This window comes from Phalacrocorax aristotelis, chromosome 4 (genome assembly GCF_949628215.1).
Source record: "Phalacrocorax aristotelis chromosome 4, bGulAri2.1, whole genome shotgun sequence".
NCBI classification, from domain to species: Eukaryota; Metazoa; Chordata; class Aves; order Suliformes; family Phalacrocoracidae; genus Phalacrocorax; species Phalacrocorax aristotelis.
In genome coordinates, this window is record NC_134279.1 from 28213315 (window position 1) to 28236077 (window position 22763).

At 39.9% G+C, this 22763-nt stretch overlaps 1 protein-coding gene across 3 annotated transcripts; it reads left to right on the top strand.

Annotated features, from left to right (window-relative positions):
* The first annotated feature begins 100 nt into the window (after positions 1-100).
* On the top strand, positions 101-22606 carry UBE2D3 (ubiquitin conjugating enzyme E2 D3). Of its 3 annotated transcripts, XM_075090748.1 has the most exons (8): positions 179-237; positions 14612-14675; positions 14761-14792; positions 17078-17155; positions 17989-18094; positions 19414-19507; positions 20024-20073; positions 21113-22606. In XM_075090748.1, coding segments are annotated over exons 2-7 (360 nt in total). In that variant the 5' UTR covers positions 179-237; positions 14612-14674; the 3' UTR covers position 20073; positions 21113-22606. The 3 variants fall into 3 exon arrangements, with proteins under 3 accessions (XP_074946851.1, XP_074946849.1, XP_074946850.1); XM_075090750.1 differs by lacking the exon at positions 20024-20073 and having other exon boundaries at positions 101-237; XM_075090749.1 differs by lacking the exons at positions 179-237; positions 20024-20073 and adding an exon at positions 5397-5452.
* Positions 22607-22763: the final 157 nt, after the last annotated feature.

Here is a 22763-nt window from a genome sequence, read left to right on the forward strand (position 1 = left end):
CTTTTTTTTTTTTTATTTTTGGGTTGGTTTGGTTTTCTCCCTCGCGGCCGCCGCGGGAGGAGGGGGGCCCGGCTCCGCGGGGGCGCCGGCCCGGCGGGGTGAGCAAGGGGGAGGCGGTAGGCCGGCGGAACGAGGCCGGGCAGCCGCCGGCTCCTTCCGGCGAGGCCGCGGCCCGGCCCGGCCCGGCTCGGGGGCGGTGGGGCCGCTCTCCCCAGGCCTAGGCCCGGGACCTCGAAGGTCGGCTGGGACCCCCGGAGGGCGGGAGGGGGGGTTCGACCGGGGCTCGGGCCGCGGGCGGGGAGCGGCAGATCCTGGGGACGTTCAAATGTCAGCGCAACCTGGAGCCACCCCGGCGCGGCGGTGGCGTCGCCGCCGTTGCCCCTCGGCCGCCGGCCGCCCCGGGTGGTACCGGTAACGTGTGTGCCGGGAGGGCTTTGGGTCCGGTGGCGGCCCTCGCCGGGGCGGGCAGCCGGCCTTTCGGGCCGGTCTCTCCCCTCTGGCGTGCAACTTCTTTCCCGCATTGTAAGATGGCGGCGGGTTCGCCTAGTTCGGGCTCTTTCCGGGATCTCTCGCTTTCTGCAATAACATGACACAGTCACACACGCACGTCCGCGCTCCCGCCGGCTCCGGAGCAGCCGCCGCCGCGGTGCCATCCTCCCGTGCCCCGGCTCCGTCCCGGGGCCGGCTGGGCCCCGCCGCCGCCGCCGGGGATGGCCCGCCGCCTCGCCTCGCCTCGCCCCCCGCGCCGGGCGGGAGCGCGCAGCGCGCCGCCGCCTCCCCGTTGCACAATCGGAGCCGGGTGGAGTAACTTCGCGGCTAACTCGGAAAAAATGCCGAGGTGATGAAAGTTTGGGATGGTTTTTGGTTTTTTGTTGTTGTTGTTTTTTTTCCCTTCTTCACAAAAACCAACCCCTCTCCCAGCGAAGAAGGGCTCCCGACGTGAGGTTGCACACCGCCAACTTCAGGGTTTCTCGGCGGCAGCGCTCCGGGTTTGGGAATTGCTGGGTTGTAATTGCAAAAGCGATGGGAGCGCAGTGGCGTTACCGGGAAGTCGCTGTCGGTCTGTGCTCCTACGCGAGCTACGTGGAGTACTTACGTATTTCAAGAGCTGAGAGGAGTTTCTTGGTCATCTCGCAGCCTGCCAAGATGGCAGAAAGTCAGCGTGTCCTGAAATCGGCGAAAGCTAAACTTCGCCACACAAAACACCTTTTATAGACGGTCGATCGAGTCTGCCACCTATTAGCCTTACTGCAGTTTCACGTCTCTTTAGCAGTGCTTGTGGGCATATTTAAGTCAAAATGAGATTATTTAAAACTTGTCAGTGAAGGGATAGCTCTGTTATCCCTGACAATTTTCAATCTGTTCCGGATTAGTGCTAGCTAAATGAATCGTCTTCGAATTACGGCTACGCTCTCACAAGAATTTCAAAACAATTCCTTTTGAATCTGCCATCAGAACTTGTTCCCCGGTATTAGTGGATGATATCATTTGAGCTGAAACACAGCTAGGATACTCCCTGGTATGCTTTGTCATCAACTCATGCTTATGAAACACATCCAGGTGCTGCAGGTAAGAATTTATTGTCAAATATAAACCGAGGCGAACCCCCACTTATGCAGTAATCTGGTCAAAACCTTAAAACGATTCAGCATGACTCTTGAACAAATAAGTCATCTCTTTGACTTCAGGGTTTTGGCCTGTGTTGGTCCTTACGCTCTATGGCACTGTGTAGTAGTAAGCTTCTTCCTTTGCCCAGTGCTGGTGTTCAGGGTTGGTGAGGCAGTTGGGTTAAGGTTCTTTTTTTGGTTTTGTTTTTTGTTTGTTTTGTTTTTTGGTTGAGTGTTGAGGTTTTTTAAGGGTGCTATTTTTAATCAATTTAATCACACCATGCTACAAGATGCACTTCCAAATTCACATAGTGTTTACAGTTTTGATTTTTCTGTTTGTCAACCTGGAAAGTGATGTTTTGCTAGACTGAAACCGTTGCTTGCAACTTGCTTTCTTACCAAGCATGGTTTCCAATATGAATGTTTACTGGGATTGAGGCTGAAATCCAAAAATAGCAGGGCCAATTTTGTAACAGGGTGCCTGTGAATTTAGATTCTGATCTTGCCAACCGGAAAAGTCAGGGAATGGCACTCTGTCACCGGTGAGCTGGGATCCCCTGTCTTCCAATCGTAAGGTCACAGATCAGACCTTGAAACTCTGCTTCCTTGTAGTACATTGTTGGCACTAGATCAGAACAGGCTAAAGAGAGACCAGGACCTCAGAACATTGTAATCACACGTAGCTGATTTAGTCTGACTTGTGGTATTACCTGTCAGGGCTAGAATTCATTGTCTCCTGCAGCAGATGACATCTCATATGCACCAGCGAAGGTATTTTCGGTCTGTTTGGCCAACCCCCCCTCTTTGTGGACTTGACGTATCAAGCAAAATAAAATTATTATTTTGGGTAAATCAGACTTTCAGACTGTGTTAGTGTGTGTAAACTTAATCTGAAGTATGTTACATGTTCAGAAAGCAGCAACCCCTTCTCAAAACTTAACTGGCAAATTCTGCTTTTGGCTTGGGAGTGAAAGCACAAGAGTATTCCTGTGTTATGTGTTGGGTTATCTACTTCTGGAACACCCTTTATAAAGATCTCTTCAAACTGAGGTAGTTGTCACATACAGAGCCGGTCCCGGAAAGGTTATGTTATGCTGGAGCTCATCGTCGTATCTGTGCCATCTGCCCTGAGGGTAGCCTGCCTTTGATTGGCAAAACTCTGCTTGTATTGATACGCTTGCTTTGCACAAGAGTGGCACTCATTTTATTACAAGTGAGTGCCTTTTGCCACGGAATAATGTGAACCTACATCTTAATTTTAGCTGTTTCCTTTCCTGAGGACGAGATTTTCCTCAAATTGTCACAGAGGAACAAACTTGTGTTGATTTATGAGTTTGTATCTAAACGCTTGACACGTGCTTGTGGCACATCGTCTTGGTCTGAAGTGTTGAGTGCTACCTGCTAAATGCACGCCCCGTAATTGCTGCGGCACGTTGGCGCTTCCGGTTCAAATGATGATGGTCTGGTAGTGGGGAAACACTTATGTAGGAGTAGGGAATGGGGGATGTGCAAAATTGAGGACGCTTGGGAACGTTACATCATTGATATACATACATTTTATCACTGCTATACACATCTGTTAAAGCAAGGTGGTATAAAAGGCCTAAGTGACAATCTTGGTAGGCTAAAATAGAATTAATACAGGAGATATGTGAAGTGTCTTGTCTGTGAAATCCTAACGAAAAAGTGTGCCTGCTGTGTTTTATGTCCATTTGGTTAAGGGTAGCACAAGCCAGCACCATTATGTTGGTGTATTTTATTAGAAAATCTTAAGTGGAATTGGCATCCTGGAAGCTAAAGGCAGAAGGTGGCAAAACCATTTATTGCTGCTTAAGTACACATAGAAGGCTTCCATTGACAGTGGTGGACTGGAGACTAAATAAGGATTTCCTCAAGGCTACAGCCTCCAGCGCTGTTCCTAGATGTATAACTAATTGCAACTTTAACCCCACTCCTCCAGATGCTCATAGTAAGAAATGCTAACAACCCTAATGTGGAAATATCCATAACATTTTCAGAGATTGGATGTAATATGCAGCAATGAAGGCAGCATGGAATCTGCATTAGTTTAACCACAGGTGTAGCTTTTCTAGAGATGATTCAGTTAAAGTGTTAGAAAGCCTACATATTACTTTTGTTTTAAACTGCTACTCTTTTGAACTTATTATGAAATTTTTAAAAAAATTAGCATAACTAGAAAAAGCTGTTTGGAATTACGTTTTCTTCTCTAGGTGAAACCTAGGGTACTTCATTTTTGCAGGCAGTCTTGGATTTTGTTTGCTGGCCTTCTTCAAAATAGTAAATAACTTGAAGTTACGTGATTGATTATATGCTTTGAATGAATGTCAAGATAGAAGTCTGGATTTGTCTGTTTAGGGGCTCAGAAAGTTAAGATTAACTAGCTGATGAAATGCAGTTGATGTAAGCTTAGTTAAAATGCTTTAAACCTTTGTGAATGCTCTCTGTGTGTATTGCATTCTCTTTTTTTACTTCAGTTAATTCACCTTTTGAACTATTTTGAGTATCCAGGGGTAGACTAGGTCCTGCCTGAAGTAGCTAATGCAGTGCAACTGTGGCACTCAGTGGTTAGAAGGGTCATGTTGAGCCAGAAGGCAGTGGTTGATTGTAAATCATGAGATTCCCGTAGTGGAGTTTGGGAAGCATCAGTATCAAAGAACTTCAGTGGTTTTTTTTTTAAAGTAAGAATAAAATTATTCAGCATCAGCTGAAAGCTGTCATCAGTTAAATTCTGTTTAACATTTAGCTTATCCGAATAGTCAGAAGTGACATTTATACAGTGAAATTAATATCATTAAAATGGACATAATGCTTCCTTAATTGGGTAGGTTTGGTACCCCTGTTCAAGCCCAGCTTTTAATATTAAGGTCTTGGACATGTTTGAAGAATGGTTACTTTCTGTGAGAGAGGAAAATTGAAGCTTAACTTAACTAGAAAGTTTGGGCTACGGTAACTTAAAGATTTCTCCTGTTAATTGGGCATTCTGCTTGTGAAAAAAGTTCCCAGTCAACATAGATCTTTAAACGTGTGCGTTGGATTGGGGGGAGAAGGGGATCGTAATCTCACTTAAGTGATTTAGAGAACTTCAGAGGTCAATATTCCATTAGATGGGTACTTCTTGCATACCTTAAAAACAGAGTTCTCCAGTACGTTAAGGATTTGGGTGGGATAAAGTACAGAGTAAAAAGATTGTCCAGCCAATATTTTCTTTACGATCATTCCAGCTTTTAAAGATCTGGTTTTGAAAGTAAGCCGATACTTTGGCTATTATTCCCTGCATGAGTTTCTTCTACAGAAGAGCTGATGCAGAACTCCGTAGAATGAGCTCCCTTCAACCGCCTCCCCAGTCTGTAACCAGCTCTGAAGCACTAATGCCTTCCTTTGCGCTCCCACATTAATGGGTAAAGGAGGGGGGGAAGGATGTAAACAGCTGTAAGTAGCAGCTGTTGAAGACAGAGCAGTAAACTGCCTGTTGCCAAAGGCATCTCTGTTCCTTGTGGAGGCCGCCTCTAGCCTGGCATCATCCCTTACCCATGGATGTTTTCTCTGCATCCGCTGGGTTGAACTGTTGAAGGAAAGAGAGAGGATGGAGGTTCTTAACCTTGTCCGAGATGTCAAGTGACAGCTGGTAAGGAGGAGTGGGATAGGGTGGTAGAGCTTTTTTGTAATTCAGATTAGGGCATTGATACACGATCTCTGATAAATCTTTCTGTTGCAAATGTTAAGGTTTTGCCACTTTAACTGTCTGCCCTGTGTTCTTGTATAGGTCCCTCCCCTGTGCATCAGAGCTGGCAGATGGGAACGTGTGGTCTGCACTTCAGCATTAGGTCTGGTATCTCAGTATAAGCTGACTTTTCTAGATAGTTTAGGCTAAGATGCTGTAGCTTAACATTGAAAAGGCTGAGTTACAGGCATGCATTTTCTCCTCTGACTAATGTGATGTAGTAACCTGACAGTATAACGTGCAGGAAAAAAATTGGGGTAAGAAATGAAAGGAGTGGTGGGAACGTATATGATTGCAGTCAGTGCATTTTTATATGCAGCTGCTTTTTGTCAAGTTGGGCTTATCAGAAGATGGCCTTAAACTGTGGTGAGCTGCACGTGCTGGACAGTTTTGTAAACTTCTTGAACCTAACTTTAACACCTCAAACTCCAAATGGAAAGTACAGGAGTTTTTTAAAAAAAAACAACCTTCTCTTCAGTGGACTTTTTATGGGGCACTGATCTGATACATTAAATGTGGTAGGTTGTGTTGGGGAAGCCGTACAAAAAAAAATCAGTTAAAATTACATTCACAAGTTTAAGTTTGTGTTTATGCCTTTGGCAACTCTTCATAAAACACTTGGATGTAGACAAGGTTTAATACTGAAAAGTGAGCCAGAGAGAGTATTGCAGGATTCAGGACTGAAAGCTAAATAGAGGGGATTTTCAAATTTTATTTTGCTTAAACATTGTTCAGAGCCTTCTTACCAACAGTAAACTTCAGTATTGAAATTTTATGTAAAGGAAGCCATTGTTCTGAACCTCATTACTTTGACATGTGTGATACGCTAGAGTCTTCAAGATCTCCTGCAGTTTTTTCCAGTGCAATTGTGATGGGTTTTTTATTCTGCTTTTAAGAAAGCAAGAGGGGAAGATTGCAGACTGCTCTGCAAATGTTAGGGCCCAGTAAAAAAAAGGAGGAGATGAATGTTTAATCCTTTCCACAAGCATCTGGACACCAGAGTTGCAAGCTGAACTGAGTGCAGATGCTAAAATGCTTTAGGTCCTCCTGATGGAGGGAATGAGGATTGTGTTAAGTGCTCAGTTTACTTTTAGTAAGCTTTCTCTGTAACCTGGAGTTAGATTGGCCAGGTGCTCATCACTTCCGTGAGCTCTTCCAAGAGCTCTTTAGGTTCCTAAGAAATATGAGTGTCCTGCTCTAAGGCAATATTTCCCAACCTTTGCTGGCCTGGTTGAGTAATAATGCCAGATCAAGTCTGCAGTTATCTGTTGTAGAGAATTGTTTTTCCTTTTAGTCTTAGTTTTAATTTCTTCTTGCCTTGAATAATATAGGAGAATCTCCTGAATGACAATTTGCCAGATGAGCAATGGCCCCCTTCCATTCCCCTAAATCAGGTTGCAGTCTGTCCATAAATATGCTTTAAATGCTTTCCTTTGTCATGCTTTTGTTTGTTTTTTTTAGCTTTTTAAAGACCCTTGTAGACATCAATGTTCTTTAGATAGCTGCAGTAGAACTCAACTGTAAGAGCGGCTGCAGTCCAGAAACAGGTTTTGATTTTTTTTTTGCTTTGTTACGCTCTGTTGGCTCAGTGTGAGCTGATTTTGTGTGTAACTGTAACTAATCCTGTAGGCAGGCCCCTAGTTTTGCATCTCTACCACCAGCTGCTCAAAACAGAACCATTATGAGGGGCAGTTACATACAACAGCATAATATAGGGTAATTCTACAGCTGTAGATAAGCTAGCATAATCACTGCCACATAGTTGTGTTCATAGAATATACCTGTACAGTATATTGCAATAGCTTTCACGTGTGTCTTTGGATTCATCCAAAATATGGACTGGTAAAAGTCAAGATGGCTTTTTAAAAGAAGAGCTGATTTTCAGAGTTCATTAGGTTAAATAAAGAAATTTCAGAACAATGTTTCAGACTATATCTAAACAATGAATTCGCTACACTGATTACAGATATGGTGTTTTTGTTGGGATATTAATTTGATAACTTTCTATTATACGATCCTCCTTCCCATACATTTCCTTGAGAACATGGAGAATTCTTGTGCCTTTGTTCAGGAAGTGCAGACTTAGTGAGGTTAAGTGCCCAGTTAAGGCCGCTTGTGATTTCTACAAAAACCTTTTCTGTATGCTGCCAGTCCCCAAAGCTGTTGTTTGTGTAAGCTTGGTAAACTCTAGGAGGCCTCTGTCACCTCAGGTCCAGTGTGTATACAGATGCTGCTTCTGGTTGATGTGCCACATGCTGGTGGCTGCGGTTCTGCTGTATGTCACTGCGTCCTTGACGAGCTGTGGGGCAGTGTGTTGGAAGGCTGTCCCATAATGCTACCAAACCCCAGTGTCTAATGCGTGTTAAGCAAGCATTTGTGTGAAATTGTGTACCACAATGCCAAAATCTCATTCCTGAGTGCTAGCCATCAGGCCAGAGTGCCTTACTTTGAATGTAAATTTCTTCCCAAGTGCATCACTTCACATTTGTCTATATTGAATTTAACCTCTCCCTTTGTTTCCCAGTCATTCTGTTCCATTTAGCTAGATGCATCTTGCTGCTTCTCTTGTGGCCCGTTTACACTAGTTACCACCTTCTCTGAGGGCTGTGTTGTAGTCCTGGCTTACAGAACCAAAGATCAGTGTGGTTCTCGCAGGAAAAACCTCCAAGTGAGAAGTATGCTAAGTTTCAGCATCCAATATTCACAAGTTTGGAAATGCCAGAACTAAAATTTATCATTGAATGGATAGGTAGTTAACCAGCACTTCACACTTTTCCCTTCAACATACTTTAGTCAACATGCACAGCTCTCATCCTACACTGAGCATATGTGTTCTAATAGCTCTGTTATTTTCAGGTAATGGTAATTGTTACAGTACCTCAGAATTGATGGGTGTCAAGCAGTCAGATTTGCTTCATCTTGAGTGAGACAGCTGCTGTGGGTTTTGATTACTTTGGGGAAAACAAGCCATACCTTTGAGTTCAAAGCACAGTGACAGGAGTGTAGTTGCCACCTTTTTTTTTAAAAGTTTGTTCTGAACGCCTTTAGTAAGCGACCAGGAAAGCAAAGCTGGTAACTGAGCTCCTTTTCCAGTCGGATCTGTCCAGCAAGGGGTGACCTCTGCGAAAGGTTGGAATACATTGAAGAGCCATTTTAGCTGTGGTAGCTCTGAAATTTGCCAAAGCCCATTACCTGTGTTCTACGCTTTCCAAATTTCAGAACAGATGAGAAGAGCTGTAGACAATAGTCTCATTCACAAAGGGGTTTTGTACTGAAAGGTAGGTTTTTGAAAAGATAGTACGTAGTCATCTGAGTAGTTTGTATCACAGTCCAGGCACACAAATGACTTAATTACAGTTGCACAGCAGTCTGGCATTTCCTTCCTTGAGTGCAAGGCTTAAAACATGAATATGTCTATGTTTTTTAATATACCATTATGATATTGTTGCTAGACATTGTACAAACAACATGCCATGTGTAGCCTGAAAAATTTAGTGCTAAAAGCTTGAGAAAGGAGAACCATGGAAAAGAGAACAAGCAGAATAATCAAGATAGGGACAATCACAATGATCACTTTCCATCTTTTGTTTTGGGTTTCTCACAGTCTGTGCTGTTTAGCCCTCACTGTTTTCTGTAACTGCTCTTCATGTGTTTTCTCTGCATATTTGCTCTAATGTCTTTTTTTAAAAAAAAAAAAAACAACAACAACCAAACAGGAACCTACCTCTTTCTGTGCTATGGCCTGTCATTATACATTGTATTTGTCCATTTATTAAGTGTTAGCCAAAAGGCCAGCTTGTTTGAAACTCTTAATTTTCTGCTGGTTACACTTGTCTTGTGATGTGTATTGTGCCATTGCTTTCTTATTCAGCTTAGAAATCCACATTCAGTGTTCTTTCAAACTGTTATTTTCTGCTTCCAGGGGTAATTAATCTTCATGCTGAAACTAATGTTGCAAATGCAGGTGTGTGGGATGAGGCAGTAGTTCTTTGCTGGTTGACACTTCTTAATCTTCAAACAGGCTTAAATGTTCTTCCCCTCCCTTTATAGCTGTGTCCAATCCTTCCTTCTTTTTTTAAAGCTGTTTTCAGCTGTGAGCTAATGAGTAAGACTAATGCAGTGATGAATTTTTGGATGTTTAGAGTTTGAATTATCCTGTTTGGCACAGATAACATTAGACAAGCACTCAAATTAATAAATGTTTTTTGCTTGGCTTAAGTGTTCATTCTTTTTTCTTTTTTTCTTTTTTTTAATTTACACTTTAGCATGTCACCTTTCATGCCCTGCAGGGTAGAACGAGTTATTGTCTGGAAGCTTAAAGCAAATTAACCCCATTTTTTCTGTTATGCTTTCTTCATTGCAAACCAGAAAGCTGCAATATATGTTTTTAACAAATAATTGTGTTACAAACCAATATTAAATCTAACTGTGACTTTATGCCTGTGGGGGAAAATGAGTGATCTTCTGCCACTCTGTATTTAAGTCAGCTGCTACTATCATTAAAAGTAAGCCCTGGCTATTTCCAGCTTAAACTAGAAAAATGTAGCAGTTGTGCCACAGGGAGTATGAATTCTGACAAATGGGAAGAGAAGGAGCCGACATTGATGCTGCTCTACTTGGTACCTTGCAAGAAGGCAGCTTGGCAGGCATCAGGCTGTCATTTCTTACTGAATTTGCTAAGACCTGAAAGCTTCTGTGAGAAAAGCAACCAGTTCCCTTAAATATTTTCCTTCACTGTCTTGCTGGTGCATATTGGGATGAGGCCTCCTTTGTCATTCTTTAAATTTTCTTCATCCTTTGAATGACCTCTGAAACGTTTTAAATAGCTGCTAGAGAGGAATTGTTTGTGGGGTTTTTAGCAGCTTTTCTGTCAAAAAAGACACTTTTGTGGTTTAATAGGATCGTAGTCCTGCATTCACACTCACATGTCCGTGTTTTGGATCATCACTTGAAGCATAAGCTGTATTGTCTGTGTTAGTTATGATTCTATTGGTGCAAAGCAAGCAGATTAGTTAGCTTTTATAAGCATTTTTTTTCTTGAAAATACTGGTTTATATTCTTGTTAGCTTTTTGATGAATTTATAGAGAAAGAGAGGAGAGAAGATTAAGAACGGGGCTGTTTCACCAATAAAACTACATCTTGCCACAGACTTAATGTGAAACTGGCAGAAGACCATGCTGCTGAATTTGGTTAAGGCAGGTCTGTCTGTTGCAGTGACAGGTACTGTTGCTGTATTTCCAGTTATCTCTGTTTTCCAAAACTCTGTCGCAAAATTGTACATGTACTGCTTCTATGTGCTACATTGCTATTGTCCTCTAACAGCAGCACTGGCACTTAATCCTTAAACAGCGTTTAAATCTGTAAAATGCAAAGTGACTAATCATCCTTGTGGAGAGGTAGGAACTATCACAACTTTATATTTGGAAACTGGGACACAGAAATGGTGATATGCTGGAGCTATACCGGAAACCTCTGGCAGTGCCAGAGACTGCTAGTCACGGCTGTAATTCAAGACTAATCCTTTCCGATAGGCATATAACACATCGCTCTGAACCAAATTTGACTTACTGTTTCTATATAAAGTCTTTGAAATTTGATCCTTGAGAATTTTTTTTTTTCTTAAGCCACTGCTAAAGAGAAGAACTATAGCAGCTGATGCCAGGAAAATATGGGCTCTACTTTGGGAATTTTTAAGGAAGTTTGGAATGTAGCTTAGCACCACTTGGCAAAGGAATGCACTACTGAAATTGAATGTAAACAAAAAGAAGCAAAGTTGCAGATAGTAAGTATTGCAGCAGAAGAAATATTAGAAGCATAAAATCCTTATACATAGAAATTTTACAGAACCGTGCTTGGGAACGTTTTTTAATTCTAAAATAGTAGCTAAACTCTGCTTTGTAAAATGAAACTTAACACAGTCTTTACCTTTGGTGAGAAGTGGGTGAAAGCAGGGGAGCAATTACAAGCTAATTCCTTCGAACTTTTTTTTGTCATCTCATGGAAATGATGAAGCTTAGTTTTGATGTCAGAAATATATTTCAGATCAAATATTTTCCTGTTACAGAATAGTTGCTTTTGATTGCTAAGCTGAGAAGGAAGGTCAATTTGTGTTTTGCTGTTGAATGGGAAGCTTGGAAAAAAAAGAAAGCTCCTCCCTTTCCTTGAATGAAATACTTCAACTGTGCTCCAGATATCACAGCCCATGTGTCTCTGCTTGTTTAGTTTCCAGTTATTCCAGTTTGCCTGTTGGATTCAGCAGGGCTGTAGCTTTCAGAAGGAGGCATTTTTAAAGTTACACAGAATTTTCCGCTCCCTTGTTGCAAAAAGTGTCTCTCCTTTTGTGTAGATGTGAAGTGTCGCACACATAACAGGGAGGCAGAATAGGTCTGATGCTGCTGTAAGCAGGCAGAGCTTGCAGTGTTTTTCATGTTTGCCCAAGTTCTTCCACAACACTTTGCACACTGCTGAAGCAAACAGCTTTACTACAAACTTTACTCTTCTGACCATAGTACCTAAAAGAAGCAAATACAAGAATGTGGGCCACCTCAGGTTTTTTTTCTTTCTGAATTTAGTGGGTAAATTACTTGCTCTGAGGTTGAAATGCTAAGTGGTGTCTCATGTGTTCCTTTCTCTGTGTTTTGAAATGCTTTGTTCAGCACAATTAGGGTTTTACTGAAGTGTTTTGGGCCATACAAAACTTCAGTCCTTTAGCTTATGAAAATCACTGCTTGTTCTCTAGAACAGTTCAAGTGGCTTAAAAGGATAGCTCTGTATGGACGTGTATGTTGAAATGTCTGGAGAATGGAATATTAAAACTCACGTTTCAGCTTGTAAATTATTCTTAATGTTACTATAAAGGTTTTTTGCACAAATTTTTCACCAGAACTTACTGTATTATTTGTCTACATTTGCAATCCTCCTTATATTTGCTTTTCCTAGTTGAATTATTGATGTAATCTAATTCTCCTACTGTGTTAGAATACCTTATTTTTATCTTGAGTACTGATTTCTTGTTTCTCTGAAGATAGTAGTACCTTTTGAAGAATTCTCTAGTCTAATGTACGTACCTCTGACAGTCCTCTTTATGCTGATCTTTTCTTGTCCTTGTCTTCATGCTACTTATTTTTAACTTTCATAAAATGTAGGAAGAGCCTTTTCATAGTTTAGTCCCTGTAATAGTTTTAAAAAATAGGATCTGATCTTTTTCCCCAACTGAATCAAATAATCTAGGAATAACTACACAACTACATTAAAGTAGTAACATTTTTGTCTTTCTGCTTATTCTATTGCTACAATTTATTTTAAAAGACAAAATATCTATCTCTTGCTCAGATTTTGGAAATGATTGATCATTCTGAGAACTTGAAAATAGATGAGAAATAAGCCTGATTAACAAAACCTGCTGTATTTGGGAAATGGGAAAAATGGGGGGACGGGGACGGAACGACGACAACTACCCTGAAAATTAAAAAAAGCTTCTATCTGAAGGTTCTTTTACATTTCTTGTTTGCCTTCACATGGATAATATAAATCTAACTTAGCAAATTTTTCTGGAGGGTGCTGAACAACATACGGACATAATAAATGATATTTAATGGAAAAGTCTATCATAAGGCCTGCCAATAATAACTGGGGAGCATAGAGAAATGCACTCTAAATGGATTTACTGTGATGATCTGGAAAGAGCTGTTGCCCACACTTCTGAATAACAGCAGCAGTGAAATGAACCGTAATATTAACTTCATTGTACCATTGCTTCTCAAAACTGATACAGTTCCATTTTACAAAACAGTTTGTTGCCAGTGTAAAATTGAAATCTGGTTAATTGGAAAGTTCATCAAAATTAACGTGTTGGCAGGGGGAAATGGGGGACTGAGGTTTCTTGGTGGTTTGGGGGGTTTTTTTGGGTGGTTTTTTTTATGTATGGACTTCTACATGTTGAACTAGTGTGCTCTCTGTGTTTGCATGAGCTGTGGTCTTACCAAGAACAAGGTGTTTAAGTTGCAGGGAACGTAACTGGTTTTTCCCCATTTTGTATTGGGTTATACTTACTAAATTTTTATCAACTGCAGCATTTGTGAAACTTATAGGATGTACATGAGGATCTTCCCAGGCAAAACAGTTAGCTGTCTGGTCCAAATATACATGTGTACATATACACAAACATATGTATGTATGCCTGGGTTTCTTAAATGGCTGACAGAGTAATGGAAAGTTCTTGGTTTAATGGCTTGTATAGACTTGTAGAAAAATAACTTCTGTGCAACTCTTAATATATGGGAGAGGGACTGAAGGTTTTCCCTTCTCTCATGACTTCTAGATGCCTTGACAAGTGCAGATTTATAGAAGCTCCTGAAGCCATTTTTAGATTCAAAAGAGCAGGGAAGAGGGAAGGTATCTGTTGTACTTGAACAGAAAGTATAAATTTAATTTTTAAAGACACTGTCCAAACAAGTAACTTGTGGAGCATTTAAACAAATTAATGCTGAGCTTCTTTGATTCATCACAGCAATCTTGATACTATGTGAGGAATCCTCTATCTGAAGTTTCTGTTTTCATTTCCCCTCTGTAATGGGGGAGGGAGGGAACTGTTTCTACCGCTCAGTTATTCAGAATTTTAAAGGTATCATTGTCTTATATGTGAAGCTTAAAATAAAAAAAAATACAGATATTTTACCTGATTCCAACACTTGTCAGCCTCTTTAATTTTCCTGTCTACTTTAACCTAAGCAAGATATATCCCTGCTGGAGGTAGTGGGGAAATGAAAATGGGTTTCTGTGTTGGCTTTTTCTTTTCCTTTCTGTTCTGAGTTTTAGTATCAGATGTTACATACATAGTGCTTTCTGTTTCATGAAGACTCATCAATAGCTTTCTCTCTTCCTACTTCAGGCTTCTATAGCTAAGACTGAATCCTTGAAAATCTTGTTCAGAAAGTGGTTAGACTTTACCCACTTCAGGCTGTATTCTGTTCTTTCTGCCCATTCTTCAGCAGGGATGTCTTTGCAGTAGTGATATTTATTTGAAAAAACATAGTCATTGTAGCTGTCTACCTTCATAGCTGGTTTTTGTGGTCATTGTCTTTTTATAAAGACATTTTTGACATTGGTCCTAGTGGTTCTGATAGTGGTTATTGCACATTCTTCTGTGTTTGTATATGGAAAAAACTGTTAAAGGCGTTTGCTGGACATGAAGTGAAAATAACCAAGTTCATTAGTGTTCCTTCTCTGAACAGTTTTGTTTCTTTTTTTTTTTTCCTGAAGGAACTTAGTGACTTAGCCCGTGATCCTCCAGCACAGTGTTCAGCAGGTCCTGTTGGAGATGACAGTAAGTAATCTTAAGTTTTATGTTTTGCTTTGCTAACTCAAAGCATATCATGCATAGATAATAATGCGGAGTTTTTCTTTTGTAGTGTTTCATTGGCAAGCCACAATTATGGGACCTGTAAGTATTCTGATTCTTGTGACATAATATTAAACTAGTAGTTCTTATTCAGGAGGAAACTCTGTGGTTTTCTGTTTTAATTTATTTTTTGGCTCCCATTATCAGGCTTTAGTTCTAGAGATACTCCTTACAGTAACAGGAAATGGAGGGTGAAAAAACAGTCTTATTATTTTATTGCTGGAACATTTAATGAGGGCATATATTTCAGCTGAAACTATCTCTAAAGCAATGCTAGGCATTATCACTTAATATCTAGAAACTTTGTTTGCACTTAACTTTTTCTAAAGTTTTAATTTAGCATGAACTTTGTGCTAGGAGCTGGTCCCAGCATCAGGAGTTAGTTGGGATGCTTCTGTGTGGATCTTAGAACAGAACAGGGAATCCTTATTTGCTCTGATGTCATGTACTGAGATCTTGAATACTTTTAGGAGTAGAAGGGAAAAAGACACTGAAATGTGATGTTCCGGTTATGATGGGAGATAAAAAAGTCTTGTTCAGTAAGCATCTGAAACCTGAATGTGACTTTTTCCTTGTTAAAGAAGGCAAATGTTTGACCTTACTGAGATGGTGACCTGCAAACACTTGACATCTGGAGTTCTCAGGGCTGGTTGTTTATATTTAGAAAACAAAACCTTTTGTAACTTGAGAAGACAAGTATTGAATGCCAGTAGACCTGCAGCCACAATGTGATGCTTCTGGTGAGGCTAGAGTGTAGGAATTAAGTATCAGTGATGCTGAATTTGCCCTGACTTTATATATAGCTACAAGCGTGGTTTTAGGAGATAGCTGTGGAAAATGTGCTTATTAGAGGTTCACCTGACTGGAAAAATGGCTCTCCATTCCACGGTTTCTGGTCCTCATTGATTATAACTAGGTGCCTTACAAAGATAAGATTGTTCAATAGCTATATTCCTGCTTAAATGGCAAGGAATGTTCTGCACTATACTGAGTATGATTTTGCATGGCTAGTGTCTGCGTGGTCATAAGGTATTAAACATCAGTTGAATTTAAATTGGGATTATTTTTAGCTTCCCCTTCTGGTTTAATAATGTTCAGCTCCTTTTTTCTCATACAGTTTTTGTGATGTCAAAAGCTCTGCGTTCCTGTTTCAAGATTGGGCAATATCCTGACAGAAGTGTGGTGTTAGTAGTTCTAGTGCTCCTGTGGTGTTGCTTAGTGCCTTTAATAACAGATGAGGGTTGTAGAACCAATTGTCTAGCCTTCCACCTCTGCCATAGGATATATTACAGGCTGTGATTTTCTTAGATAGATATAAGAGAGCTTGCAGTGGTTTAACACATTGTAAGAGGGGCTTCTGTAAGCACTAAAGTACCTCCAAAATATGCTCAGTAAAAGGGTTGCTTTCCTGCTCCTCAAGGCCTCTCGTAGTATCTGTTGACCAAGTACAAGAGGTTGTATCTTGATTGCTAGGTTTTCAGCAGAGGTTAGATAGGGTATGACCTAGAGGTTTTCAGGTTTGACTCCCCTGTCTTGTGTTGCAGAATTTAATTTTCTTCTCGTAACTAGTAGCGTAAGCAATCCCTATCTAGTAACTCCATTTATTCTCTGCTTACTATCGGCTTTTTTACTTCCACGTGTTGCTTTACTGCTAGTAGTTAACACCTGAATGAATTATCCCCAGAGTAGTTTGCTTGAAACAGGGAAATGTAAACATGCTCTTCCATAGTAGATTACAGTGGATTTTTAATACAGAAAGGAAGGAAGAATTCACTTGATAGGTTGGTTGGTTGGTGGTGGGGTTGTTTTGGTTTTGTTTGGGGGTATTTTTGCAAGGAGCAAGGAGTTAGCTGTGTATTTGTAGGTTTTCTGCTGGGCTGAGCAATGCGTAAGCCAATCACAGAACTTAGGAGGGAATGGGAGTTGTCCAGGGCCACTGTAAACTTGGGTGGTCGTACCAAATAAGCTCCAAACACAGAACTTGAGGTTTTTTAACCTGACAGGACTCTGGCTTTCTTAATATTACTTCTTGGAGCTGTCTCAGGGGCCTTTGGATGCTTTTGCCGAGTAGTTCTTAGTGGATTGTCAGAGAAGCTGTTTTCTGTGAAGCATTAGCTCGGAGAGGTCCATCCAGAAAGTAACCTGTATATGTTCTATATTGTTCACCTTAGAAGGCAGTAACTGAATTTTAATTGCATCTCTCTTGTATTGGAGGTTTAAACAGTTCAGTTGTCTAAACAAACTTCCTTTCCTTTTATTTAAAAACAATATCTTTGGTAATATCTAGTCCTAAAGATTATAATAGAATTATTTGTTTGCTTTAACAGAATGACAGTCCATATCAGGGTGGCGTATTCTTCTTGACAATTCACTTTCCTACAGACTACCCTTTCAAACCACCTAAGGTAAGTATTGCTTCCTCATTTGTGAAATTAGTGCACTTTAAAGAACCAAGTACAGGGCAAATTGTCAGTGTCTGTGTTGTAATATTGTCAAGTTCTCACTTCTTTTCACACATTCTTATGGTATATTAGATGGCTAGGTCCCTCTCTGACTACCACAAGAATGGGTGTGTTAGCATATATTTTAGGAGCAAAGCCCTATATGTCTTGGAATGGTGTTTGGTTTTACTTCTGTTTTTCTCTTAATTGATAGGAAAACTCATTAGCTTTGTGTTACTGTAATAGAATTCTTGCTGAGGGGACTCTCAAGAATCACAGTGTAGCTGTTTGGGTTGGTCTATAGGAATGTCACGCTATGGATAGAGATTAACTTGCTGAGTGTCTAAAATCAGTGAAGGTGGTATGTGTTAGAATTTGGCAGTAATTATGAAATATGCTCCTTTTTTTGTAGCTTTATCATCTACTAGCATTGTCTTCCAATTTTCAGTCAATGTGAAAGTGCATGCTTGGAGTGACTGCAATGTTTGTAGCTCTTCAGCTCTGTGATAGAAGTGCTACCATGGTTCAAGCACTTCTGTTGAGTGTCTTCATCGTGATGCAGGCACCTGTGATTAAAACACAGCCTCATGCTTGCCCTCTCTGTTTGAAATAGTGTCTGGTAATTGGAAACTGAGAGGTTGCGGCTTGGGTGCATATCCATGAATTTGATGAAGTTTAACTGCTTAATCCTTTTGTTTTAGAGTAAATTGAGTTGACTGATAGCTTGACTGAGAAGAAAGAGTGACAACATTGTCGCCAAAGACCGAAACACACTCTTTAATTTTTTTTTGTTGCAGGTTGCATTTACAACAAGAATCTATCATCCAAATATTAACAGTAATGGCAGCATTTGTCTTGATATTCTAAGATCACAGTGGTCTCCTGCTTTAACTATTTCTAAAGGTAACTTTTGTGAAGGAGAGATGTTTCTATCTTGTGTTGAATACTGCGCTTTTAGCTTTGATTGTCTTGAGTTCTTACCTGTCTCTTGAATTCCTTTACTTGTTCTAGCCTGTGTTTTGCCAATTTGATAATGATACATTACTGCGTTTTTAATGGGTATTTGTTTTTTCTAACACCTTCTGCTGCATGACTGTTTAAGGCCTTGTCTGGCCACTTATTTGCTTCAGTATTAGCAGAGCTTACTAGCTTGGTCCCAGAGGAATCTGCCAGCATTTGGACTGAAACAGGCCTGTGGTGGTGTATTTGAGCTGAGGCTGAGAAACTGCTTGTTTGCAGCTGTCCATGTAAATACTTGCATATTAATTTAAAGTCAGTTTTTAATAATGAAATCGGCATAGTTTGTGACTGAGTCTGCACAGTTATATTGGCAAACATCTGTGGCAGACGAATAAAAGAAAACAGTATTGATACGTGTTGCTTTCTGCCACTGTGCACTGGCATCGTATTACATTACTTCATGAACTGAGCTTATTGATTCTACTTCAGGATAAATTGATGTTGTGCTGCAATAGAAACTTTGTAGCTTTCCTCATTTTACTATAGTATATGACAGTTAATTCTCAAATGTTTTCACGATGATCAAATTTTGTTTTGCCTCAAAGCCACTGGTCACTGTGGCTTCAAAAGCTCCATCAAAGTGCTTCTTTGTCTATAGAACTTGTAATTCCTGTCTGTTCAAGGAGTAGGTTTGTGATTTGAATATGGATTCCCAGTATTTTAATGTTGTCGCTATTGTTTTTCTTTCAAAGCCGCTGTGAGCGTAGAGGATGAAATCCCACAGCTGCCTACAACAGTGTTACTTCTTTATTTTACAACATATATGTAGTTTTATCAGTGCAGACCTGGGTATCGCTACCTTACATACAACAGAGAAAGAATTCAGTCTGATTTTTTAAAAATTGAACTAGTTTTAGTGATTTGAATCGCAGAATAGGCTGGTCATCAAAAAACATAACAACGTGCTTTTGTTGGCTGCTACATTACGTCATAGTGCAGGGAACAACAGTGCTGTTCTTGTGTGTGCTTACTGACAGCTGTAAGTATTGGGAAATAGGAAACAAATAGTTCTTACGAACTTCTAAGTCATTCTGAGCTTTTCGTTGAGAGTGGGTTACAAATTTATTTTGGCAGTATATAAAGAAAAGCCTTTTTAGGTTTTCGGCTGTGCCAACGTTGTGCTAATGCAAGATTGGTGCTCCGTTGTTTCTGAGATTGTTGGTCCTGTTTTGCTATTGAGAATTCTTTTTTTCTTTTAACAGTTCTCTTATCCATTTGTTCACTGTTATGTGATCCAAATCCAGATGACCCACTAGTGCCAGAGATTGCACGTATCTATAAAACAGACAGAGACAAGTAAGTACAGAGTTGCGGAAGACTAATGTTTTAATAAACTTCATAAGAGTGCGTTGTCAGACAGCAGTTGTGTAAAGTGAGCCTTTTGTGAAAACCTGGGACGGAGAGAGCTTGTGTGTCGAAGTAGTACCTGTTTTTCATAAAACAAAGGGGATTTATATCTTTGAAGTTGTGGGTGAAGAAGACTGTCTTCACACATGTGTGGCAGTATTTTAAAGTATGTATTGCCTGGTTTTTTGCTTACCATGCATAAATAGAACATAATCAGATCTTCATATTGAGGAAACAGCTCTGTTATTTTGATGCTTTCTTTTGGTAGCAGCTTGGCCTTTAATTTTCGTTGCTCCCCTTGAAAAAAGGCTTCATAACTTGTTTTCCTATCTGTGTTGAAACAACCTTTTTTCCTTATGTATGTTTAACATTTTGCACAGATAGAATTACATGAAGTAGACCTTGTTTGTTCTTTTATATATATATACACACATATGTTAATATTAAATATACTTGTCCAATTAGGTACAATAGGTTAGCAAGAGAGTGGACAGAGAAATACGCTATGCTGTAGGGTAAGAATATCTGCACATTATGGTGCATTTAACAAAACGGAAACTTGTCAGCACTTGGGTGCTGCATGCTCTAAGGCACTGGATTAACTAACAGATAATGGATGCACCAGTTACTGAACTCGGATATTTAACAGCTTGATCTGTGGTTAGTGTGAAATGTATCGGCTAGTCACTATTTCTCACAGATACTGCTCTTGCATGGCCAAAAAAAAAAAAAGATAGTACAAAATAATTACCAAGTTCTGAGCCAGCTTGTCAACTTGTTCTGGTAAGTATTTACCCCGATTTTGTCAGAATTTTGTTAAAAGTGATGCCCTGTAGATACCTCATGCATAGACATGGATGAATCTAGACAATCGAATTTCAACTTTTTATTATTCAGCAGTGCCTGTCTTCTACATATAAAGTAGGAAAATGTATGGGGATTATGTTCTGCTTGTATAGTTGAAAATTAACTTACTGACAAGCATGGAGTTAAGTATAAACTAATTGTCAGCTCAGTTCCTGTGGAAGTAGTGTACTTAAACATTCTTTTAATGTCCTTTTTAAAAATGGTTTGAGCAGTATATTCATGTGGAAAGCGAATATTAAGTGTGAAGAAATGTTTAGTGTTGTTTTACCCAAAAATGGGAAATTTGACATTCTGTATCCAGTGATATTATTAACCAAGTAATCTTTACTTATGGCATGTGATACTCTGTAATCTTTACTTAAGGGCAATATTTAAACAAGACGCTCCCCTTGCCTCTCCCACCCCAAGTAGTCTCTGTTCCTTTCCCCCTCAGTTTTTCACAACAGACTTCTAGCAGATCTGCTTGTCTTGAGTTTGAAGCGTTTCATATAAATTTGAGAACATCCTAGATAGTCTAGGGAGAGATTTGTTCTGTTTTTTTCAGTTCAAGTACAACCTAGTATAGAAAGAGTCTTCTCTTAGTGTGATGAACAGGGAGATGGGGATAAAGTGGTACTTTGTGATTAACTCTGGGAAATTTTCACTTTCATGCTGCCACTATAGTTCAATTCCTGTTCTTGTTTGCAGGTACAACAGAATATCTCGGGAATGGACTCAGAAGTATGCCATGTGATGCTACCTTAAAGTCAGAATAACCTGCATTATAGCTGGAATAAACTTTAAATTACTGTTCCTTTTTTGATTTTCTTATCCGGCTGCTCCCCTATCAGACCTCATCTTTATTATTTTTTTGTTTACCTCCTTCCATTCATGCACATGCTCATCTGAGAAGACTTTAGTTCTTCCAGCTTTGGACAATAACTGCTTTTAGAACCTGTAAAGTAGTTACACAAGAACAATTGCCCAAGATTCAGAATTTTTTTTTTAATGGAGCATGTGTATTATGTGGCCAATGTCTTCATTCTAACTTGGTTATGAGATTAAAAACAAACATTCCTCACTGCTCTAACAGATACTGAAGATATCACCCGAAGGGGGGAGGGGAGATGGATGTTCAATTTTCTCCCATCAAAGAGGTAACATTGCTGTAGCAACATCCATCTTGTTCCAAACCTTCCAGTGTTAGAGAACTGAGGTTTTATTATATGCTTTTGCTCATAACTGATGTGTCTGGAGAATTGGTACTGAATCTATAGCATCAGCAGAACAGAAAATGTGATGTATCTTATGCATGTCAATAAAGGAATGACCAGTTCTTGTTTTACAGAGAATGGAAATTGGAAGTCAAACATCCCTTGTATTCCAAAATAGGGTCTAAGAACATTTTTGTAATTCATTTAAATTTTGTTAGGAGGCTTGGAGCTATTAGTTAATCTGTCTTCCAAAACACTGTTTAATATAGCACTGAATAAATGATGCAAGTTGTCAATGGATGAGTGATCAACTAATAGCTCTACTAGTAACTGATTTATTTTCTTCAATAAAGTTGCATAAACCAATGAGTTAGCTGCCTGGATTAATCAATATGGGAAACAAAATCTTTTGTAAAAGCAAAGCTGGTTTTTGTATATACTGTTGGGATTTGCCTCATTGTTTAACATCAAATAATGATGTAAAGTTCAATAGAGTGAATCTTTTGCCATTATTCAGTTATAATGCTCAGTCTGTTGCAGGTTGACACATTGTTCGGCCTGATGTATGTAGAATTAATAAGCTAACATAGTAGTGTAGCCTTGGTAGTGCGCTACACTTGGTGCTGGAGCCCAGCGTTCAAGGATGGACTTGGGACCCAGCAGAACTGAAGTGGTGTATTGTGGAGATACTTCCTGATGCACCTGTGTTTGCTGACTGAGAACCTTTTTCTTCACCTTGTACACTTGACAGCTGAAAGATCTTAATGTGGGAGTAATGATGAGGCAAAAAAATATAAAATAAAGTACTGTTTTGATGTGGGAATTGTCATGAGGCTGTGTTGAAGTGACTTTACTATGTGGGATGTCGTTAACATTGAAAAGGACTTGTTCGGCCGTGCTGCCATTTACATTGATGACTATTTTAATGCAACAGACACTTTCCTCATGTCAGGTGACTAAACGTGAATAAAGACTCATTGCTATTGGATTTTTGTTCTACAAGAAACATTGTCTTGTGCCATTAGTTTACCTTTGCAGCAACAAGGGCATTATTAAACATCCAGCTCTCCTCTTCCCTGCCCTCTTCCTTCAGTTTTCCTTGTTTGACTTTTTTGTCCCCATTTTTAACATCCATTGCTTCATTT